We start from the raw sequence: 8,301 nt of genomic DNA on the forward strand, positions 1-8,301 counted from the left end.
TTTTTCTACAAATAATAGTTTTAGAATACTTACATTACGGCTTACAACTATTAATATAAGTACTTATTTAGTTCAGTTATATTGTTTGAGAAAAGGTTTAACTTTGATGAAATCTAATTATTAAATGGAATAATCACAATATGAATTTAATTTGATCAACAAGTGTGGACACAGATTGGTGTTGCTTGAATGCCGACTGCCATGTGCACCAGACACTAAAAATGCATGATAATTCTTAGGAGAAACACTCGAAAAATTACCATGACTATTATCCGTCTTTGAAGAGGTGTATACAGACATTAACTAAACAGTTCCCTCATTGCATTTACATATCTGATAAAAAAAATTACTGATATCAATTCCTTCTCTTCTATTTTATCATTCACATTTTCCGAAACCTTATATAAAACGATGTTGAATCAGTCTTTACACATATCCTCAGTGATTGATATAATCTTGCATCCAGTTCATGTTAAGTTATGGGCATAGAAAACTCTAGAGGAAAAAACCGAATACAAGATAATATCTAAACGTTTCAGAAACCAAAATGTGGATGTCTATGCACAATGCATTGCAGTAGAGCTCACTGGATATAGTGCACAGTTGTTTCTCAGTTATAAAACTACTCTGAAGCTCTTATAATGAAGCATTATAATCATGATTATTGTCATCCGAGATATATAATCTTATTTTTACCATTGTAATGAAAAAACAAACACAAGCATACCAATACACTTGCCCTAATTGACCTTTCCCTTGAAAATCGATAAAGCGAAGGTTTGTTTTGTCAACATGATCCAATGGTAATGCTTATGTTTTTCTAATGTTGTCTCAAGCTCATCAACCCAAAATGCATACATTAAATACAAAAACATATCCACATTTTGGTACTAATGGGTGGGAGAGGTGGGAACTTATCAAGAACCTCATCAACCCAAACAGGCAATACATATTGCCTGACCAAACATACTAGCCCTTAAACCAACCACCACTTGGATATTGAAAGAATGAGGATGTATCACATGTACTTCCGCCAAAGATATCAACCAATGAGGTTATACACATATCCTCAGTGATTGATATAATCTTGCATCCAGTTCATGTTAAGTTATGGGCATAGAAAACTCTATAGTCCATACAGTATGTTTGCAGGCCAATCTCAAATTACACCACTAGTAAGGCTTTCCCTTAAGGAATAGTATTCCCAATACTCAAAACAAAAATATCTTCAACACTTTTTATTAAATACTATTCCATAATTTAACAATTAAACGAGTCTTGCCTTGGTAAAAGGCGAAGTTTAATTGTAATTTTATGAGTTGTGTAAACACTGAAGGGATTAAATGAGATTGTGCTGCGCATGTGTGAACTTCAGTCTTCAAAGTAAAGTTTTATCAATATGACAAACAACGAAATACATATATACATATGACCCACAATAACTACATATAGGTCTCCCTTAACTAGGGAGGGAGGGTGTGGCATTTAATCCCTTCAGTGTTTACACAACTCATAAAATTACAATTAAACTTCGCCTTTTACCAAGGCAAGACTCGTTTAATTGTTAAATTTTATTTCGTTGTAACACTTCCGGGACCAAATGAGACTTTAAAGCCATAATGATAAAACTGAATACCAAGATAAGAAATATATAATGTCTTACCTTATGATTAATTCTTCAACACATTAAAGCTGAAAGAATTTTCATCTTTTTCAATCTTTTTATTATAAAATTTTGCAAATGTTTTTGCATCTGACCATCCTGCTTTTTGTAAGATACGAGAAATAGGCACTGCATTCATCTTTGCTTTAGAAACTGATGCAGATCTAACACTGTGAGCTTTGAAAATTGTTGTGTCAATATTAGCTTTTGCCATTACTACTTTTATCCATCTAGAAATTGTATCTCTTGAAACCGGCTGATGTGGTTTCACATAACTTAAAAGTAACGGTTCATGTTTCCCTCTAAACAATTTGGTACGAAATACATATTCTTTATACACAGTATATACACAAAGTCTCCTATCTGGAGGGTAAGCCTTTATATTTACAGTTGGCTCCTTATAACCAGGTCGGCTTTGTTTAACAAGTTCATTCAAAACAAAAATAAATTCTCCCTTCACTTTATGTACATGATTAACATTCATGAAATGAATTGATTGAGCTCGAGCTGCATTTGTCAAAGCTATTAACATTGTAAGTTTTAATGTTAAATCTTTCAATTTTAAATATTTCACTGGTGATAGGCTACGCAAAAATTGTAGTACTTTACTAACGTCCCATGTAGATTCATATCTAGGTCTGGGTGGACGAAGATTAAAAATTCCTTTCATGTATCTTATCACCATTGCATGACGTCCAACTGGAATACTGTCAATAGTAAGTCCTAAAGACGAAAGAGCTCCTCGAGCTAGATTTAAACTACTATAGCCTAAATTACCTTCCTTAAATAAAGTTGTAAAAAATTCAAGCACTGTTCCTACAGAAATTTGAAAGCAATTAATTTGTTTTTTGTTACAATATTTGAACCATTTCCTGATATACACTTGGTACTGTTTCTTTGTACTTGATTTCCAAGACGACATGAGTATGTGGGTTGTTTCTTTAGAAAATCCTCGTTCTCTGAAGCTACTCCTGACACTAGACATGCAATTAGTTTCATTTTCTTGTGTAAAGGATGAACAGATTGTGGATCGTGAGGAAGATTCAAAATCTTCTTGTTCTTTGGAAGAACGATTGGATTGTCTGTTAACAACTGCATTAGTCTCGGAAACCAAGTTTGTGTCTGCCAAAATGGAGCTATTACTACTCCTCTTGCACCGTTCTCTCCGATTTTGAAAATGCACCGGCTCAATAAACTGAAAGGAGGAAACAAATAGACAAACTGAAAATATGACCAATTTATACTAAATGCATCAATAAATGCAGATAATGGATCTGGCTTCCAAGAGCAGTAATTTTCTAATTGGAAGTTTAATCTAGATGCAAACAAATCAATGTCTGGCCTTTGCCACAAAGTACATAATTGGTCAAAAACAGACCTTTTCAATTTCCATTCTAATTTGTCATCAAATTCTCTAGATTTTTTGTCTGCTAGATTTTCTTTGCCTGCTATATGAGTGCATGTCAACCAGATGTCATTATCTTTACAAAACAACCAAATCTGTCTTGAAATTGTATTGCAATCTATGGACTTTGTGCCGCCCATATTTGATATGTAGGCCACTGCCGTAGTATTGTCTGTAAGAACCTTCACATGCTTATTTATGATCAGATGCAGAAAGGATTTTAATGTATAATATATAGCTAATATTTCTAAATAATTTATGTGATTTTTTGATTCTTCATCTGTCCATCTACCTCCAATTTCATTATCACTTAATATGCCACCCCATCCTAATAATGAGGCATCTGTTTGAATCACAATTTGTGGACTACCATGGCTTATATGTCTTAATTCAGTAGACACATTAGCAACCCACCATTCTAAATCTCCTTTCATCTGATTAGAAATAAGCATGCTTTGTTCAAAATCTCCTTTTGAGTTTTTTAAAGCTATAATTTTTTCCTTTTCAAGGTTACGATAAAACAATTTACCGAATTCAACGGCAGAAAAAGAGGAGACTATAAGTCCAATGACTATTGCTACATCTCTAATCTTAGCTAAGTTTCTCTGCAGTAACCATTTACATTCTTTTACTAGGTTTTGTTTTTTGTCTGCCGTAAGGGTTATAATCATATTTTCTGAATCAATAATATTACCCAAGAATATAATTTGTTTTGATGGTTGAAAAACAGATTTGTCTTCATGTATGACAAATCCTAATTTTGACATTAATTCAATTGTGTCATTTACATTTTTATTACATTCTTCTATAGTCTCTCCTAATAAAAGACTATCGTCTATGTAACCAACATTCACATGACCTAAAACTCTAAGACTAGAGTAAACAGGTTTTAATAATTTAGTAAATATTCTAGGTGCGGAGGAAATCCCATTAGGTAAGCATGTGTATTGAAAAAGTTTTCCGTTCCAATAAAACCGTAAAAACTTTTGATGTTCCTCTGCAATTGGAACACTATAATAAGCATGTCTCAAATCAATAGAAGCCATAAATGATTTGCTAGTTACAAGTTTAATGGCACTTTCAAAAGTGTCCATTTTAAAATGATGATACTCAATGTATTCATTCAACTTCTTAAGATTCAAAATCATTCTATATTCCCCATTCTTTTTTGGCCTTAAAAATATAAGCGATAAAAACTGGTCTTTCATTGACTGAACTTCTTTGATAACATCAATTGCCAGTAACTTTTGAATTTCATTTGAAACAATATCACTTTCTTTTGAGTTAAAGACAGATTTTACATTAAAAATGTCTTGCTTAGGTTCAACATTATCTATGAACTCTATATGACAATGGCTTACTATATCTAAAATAAATTTGTCAGAGGTAATTTTTTCCCATTCATCGGAAAACTTTTTCAATACACCAGCTTTAAAACAATGACTTACTTCATTTGATGTATCTAATACTTCTGTGGATTTCCTCCTCTCTGGGAGTTTTTTGGAATAGGGCCGGAACCTCGACCTCTTCCTCCTCGGAAGCCACCTCTTCCTCCACGGTAGCCACCTCTGCTAAAAGTACCTCTGTGGCCTCCTCTACCACCTCTGAAGAAGCCTCCGCCTCTACCTCTGCCACTACCAAACTTCAACTTGTTTCCAACTTTGGAACAATCTTCAATGTCCTTTGCAACTTTAGAGACATCATCTCCAAAAAGGTTGTTTGTGTAAGGAACAGAGTGTGAGCAGAGAGGCACATATTCTGCCATCATTTCGGGCTTTAAAAAATCCCTTCTAGTCATATTCAATTGGCGGTTTGCATGGCCCAACAAAGCCAATACATCATTACATTTGTCAATGTATTCTCCACTACCAGAGTTACCATTGGCATTGTTGTTTTCGTCAATAGCCATTTTGTTGACAGTTTTTGTTAGAATTGTTGCTGCTTTTACAATAGTTCTTTCAAGAAATTGTAATTTTTTATCAGCAGATTGTGCTCCTGGTGAAATTACATTCCACATGAGTTGGTTTATTCTTACAATAGATAAACCTTCACAATTTTCAGGTCTTGCATTATTTTCATCTTTAGTTAACTCAGAGTATTGTTCCTCATTCATACCATTCCTGAACAACTCATTGACATTATTTGCCAAGACCTCATCAATTTTGACATCACAAAGTTCTTGAACCTTACATCTCTTAGACATAGATGAAAACCTATTATCATCTTTGTTCTGCTTCTTAGCAGGTGGTTCACTTTCATTGTCTACATTTTCCCCATCATCATGGGGGTTTTCTTCACCTTCATCATAATTATCATCATAATTATTACCCTCGTCATATTCTTCAATGTCTTGTACCCGGTCTTTTAAAGACCTTATATCGTCAGATTGTCTTTTCTGACCTTCTTGGATTGAGACTAACATTGACATGATTGCATCATGATTGTCTACTTTTGCAGAGGTAGAAGGGCCAGGGTTTTGAGTTTCATTACTATTAACCTTCGCTGGTTTCTTACCCTTTACACTTGAAGTGTTTGCTCCGCCACTCGCGGAAGCTTTCGACTTTGTCGACTCATGTTTCCTTTTACCAGCCGCGCTGGAAACGGAATTTATCTTCTCGGACAGAAGCTCATCTTCGTCCGTATTACTGATGTCTTCAAGTGAAGACTTTCTTTTTGAGGCGGACCCCTTTTCGATCATTTTCTCCGCCATGTGTTTTCTTTATAACCGGTTTACGGCAAAGTGCCGAAACCAGGTGAAAGTCGTAAATTTTTACCGAATTACATCCGGTGATTACTAACTTTTATTTATCTTATATCAAATTTTATTAACTTATAAAATGAATACCAACTACGTTGGTTTAATATTTAATCTGAAGTTAGGACAATTCAAACTACGTCCGAACTGCCCAAGAGCTATCAGCACACTGAAGTTCACACATGCGCAGCACAATCTCATTTGGTCCCGGAAGTGTTACAACGAAATAAAATTACTTTAAAACACTACTAAACATTTCAAGATACGTGTACACAGTTCTTTATAAAAAGTTCATAATTCAATAAATTCTCATGAATTTGACCACATACAGACTTTTAAAAGTTGAGTTAAGGCAATGAACTCATATCAAAATGAACATTGTCATTATTTTAATAACATCTTCAGCATGTGGAAAGCTTGTAAGCAAAGGGACTTCACCTCCAAGTGTTAACTATGCTGGCTTGTCTCTTGCTTTACTGTTGTTGAATCAAACACACTCTTTACTTCCTAATCAAGAACATTGACAATTCTATTTCCACTTGATTCTTCACATGTCTGCTGAAAATATATTAACCAATAACAAATTGTTTATTTGTACTTAAGACAGCATTAGTCACACTTTGAAAAGGAAAAATCCCTTTGCCTACAATTCACGTGGAAAACCACTAGGGAATCAGTGTCCCTCGAACTGTAGACAAAGAAATTTAAATTAAAATTTTTAACCATACATAAAATTTAAGTATACATTTGTACTAGTATAAAAAATCATTCAACATTATATTTATTAAATAAAACAAAACAAAACAAAAATATTGCAATTGTTTAATCTCCCAAGACAAAAAAGATTTTTGTGACATATTTCAACACATCAATGAAAGTATATACACATCCAATAGTAAACATCATGAAATTACGGACAAATTATTAGATTTACTTTTAAATTGGTTCATTTGAACATAAAGCTGCTTCCATCACAGATACATTATTTTCCTATTTTCAGAAATCAAAACATTACTTAAATTACAATTTATTCTCACCATATTCTGATCAGAAAAAATCCTTTCCTTTTAGGTTGTTCGAACTCATTGATATGAATCATCGTGCAATGTCATATCGCTTCTCCTTCATTCATTGTAGGTAACACCATCTGAAAACAAAAACATTCTATTCAATTCTATGTACAATCAAACAGACCGCTGAACGCGGACCTCGACGAAGACACCTTATAATTCAATACACATCACTAGCTCCGGTAAACAGCATTAATATCAAGTGACATCTCACACTAAATTATTCCACTTTCTCAATAAGTCTATTCTTTTCTTACAAAGTCTTTAAAGAGCATTTTCTATCAGTATGCACGATGTAATAATCAATGAAGAGTCCACAACACTCAGAAGTAACAAAAGAAACTATTTACCCTGTATAAACAATTTATTATTCTCCTTTCAACTACAGGTTTCCAAAATGGCCAGAGCCCCCACTTCCACATATATTTTATATAGCGATAGCACTTTGCCCCGCACGGCACAACACATATCTGACCACCTGGGTTGATAATAACTACCCAAGGTCTAAATCCCAAAACATTTTGCCACCAAGGTCAAACATTACCATCTAGTTCTATCAAGAAGCCGCCAAGGCGAATATAAATGACCACCAAGGTCTTGACGCCCCCAATGCTAGTATTTTTAATTCAATGTTGCCACCAAGACAAATGTGAAAAATCATCAAAATAACCACCTAGGTCTATTGCCACCAAGGCATATATAAATGACCACCTAGGTCTATTGCCACCAAGGCATATATAAATGACCACCTAGGTCTATTGCCACCAAGGCATATATAAATGACCACCTGGGTCTATTGCCACCAAGGCATATATAAATGACCACCTAGGTCTTTTGCCACCAAGGCATATATAAATGACCACCAAGGTCTTAAAGCCACCAAGGCAAATGTAAGTAAAAGTTAAAGAATATAGTTACTTTGCCGACAACACGTGGAGCACGACCTTCCCACAGCTTGGATATTGAAAGAATGAGGATGTATCACATGTACTTCCGCCAAAGATATCAACCAATGAGGTTAAACATTGTTAAAGGGCCACTAGCTACGAAATATATAACAATGTAAAATACGATCTTTATTTTGTTCAAAGTGGAATAGTAAAATAATAATTCGCTTCTGGTGGCTGATATGGTTCAATTTTTCAAAATAATCTTAGAAACCTTGATGATGAATTATTCACATGCAAGTAAATAATTCAACCTAATTGAATCCGCATTCACGTGAACTTCAATTTAACTCCTCAGCTAGAGATTAATTACGGATACATTATGCGTGTGGAGTTATTTAAAGGTATAGAATGTCAACATTGAAAGTGAAACAAGGTAACTGATTCGATCCACAAAACATCATTCTTATACAGGTGTAATACCACCAAGTCATGGTACGTCACATCCGGCTGTATACGAA

At 34.1% G+C, this 8,301-nt stretch overlaps 1 protein-coding gene and 1 long non-coding RNA gene across 2 annotated transcripts; both read right to left on the minus strand.

Moving 5' to 3' along the window:
- Positions 1–2,831: 2,831 nt before the first annotated feature.
- LOC143064200 (uncharacterized) lies at positions 2,832–5,886 on the minus strand. The gene is made up of 2 exons (XM_076236854.1): positions 4,517–5,886; positions 2,832–2,858 (listed from the first exon to the last, which is right to left on the minus strand). Exon 1 carries the CDS (start codon positions 5,776–5,778, stop codon positions 4,531–4,533), a length of 1,248 nt encoding a protein of 415 aa, XP_076092969.1. The 5' UTR covers positions 5,779–5,886; the 3' UTR covers positions 2,832–2,858; positions 4,517–4,530.
- Positions 5,887–6,086: 200 nt separating this feature from the next.
- LOC143064201 (uncharacterized) lies at positions 6,087–7,923 on the minus strand. Its single transcript, XR_012975202.1, has 3 exons — positions 7,812–7,923; positions 6,861–6,970; positions 6,087–6,381 (listed from the first exon to the last, which is right to left on the minus strand). It is a non-coding gene; the product is annotated as an uncharacterized LOC143064201 (long non-coding RNA).
- Positions 7,924–8,301: the final 378 nt, after the last annotated feature.

Source organism: Mytilus galloprovincialis, chromosome 2 (genome assembly GCF_965363235.1).
Source record: "Mytilus galloprovincialis chromosome 2, xbMytGall1.hap1.1, whole genome shotgun sequence".
In the NCBI taxonomy this organism is placed as follows: domain Eukaryota; kingdom Metazoa; phylum Mollusca; class Bivalvia; order Mytilida; family Mytilidae; genus Mytilus; species Mytilus galloprovincialis.

Bases quoted from the DNA above. Each gene is read 5' to 3' on its own strand.
- LOC143064200 (XM_076236854.1), bottom strand. From the start codon at position 5,778: ATGGCGGAGAAAATGATCGAAAAGGGGTCCGCCTCAAAAAGAAAGTCT.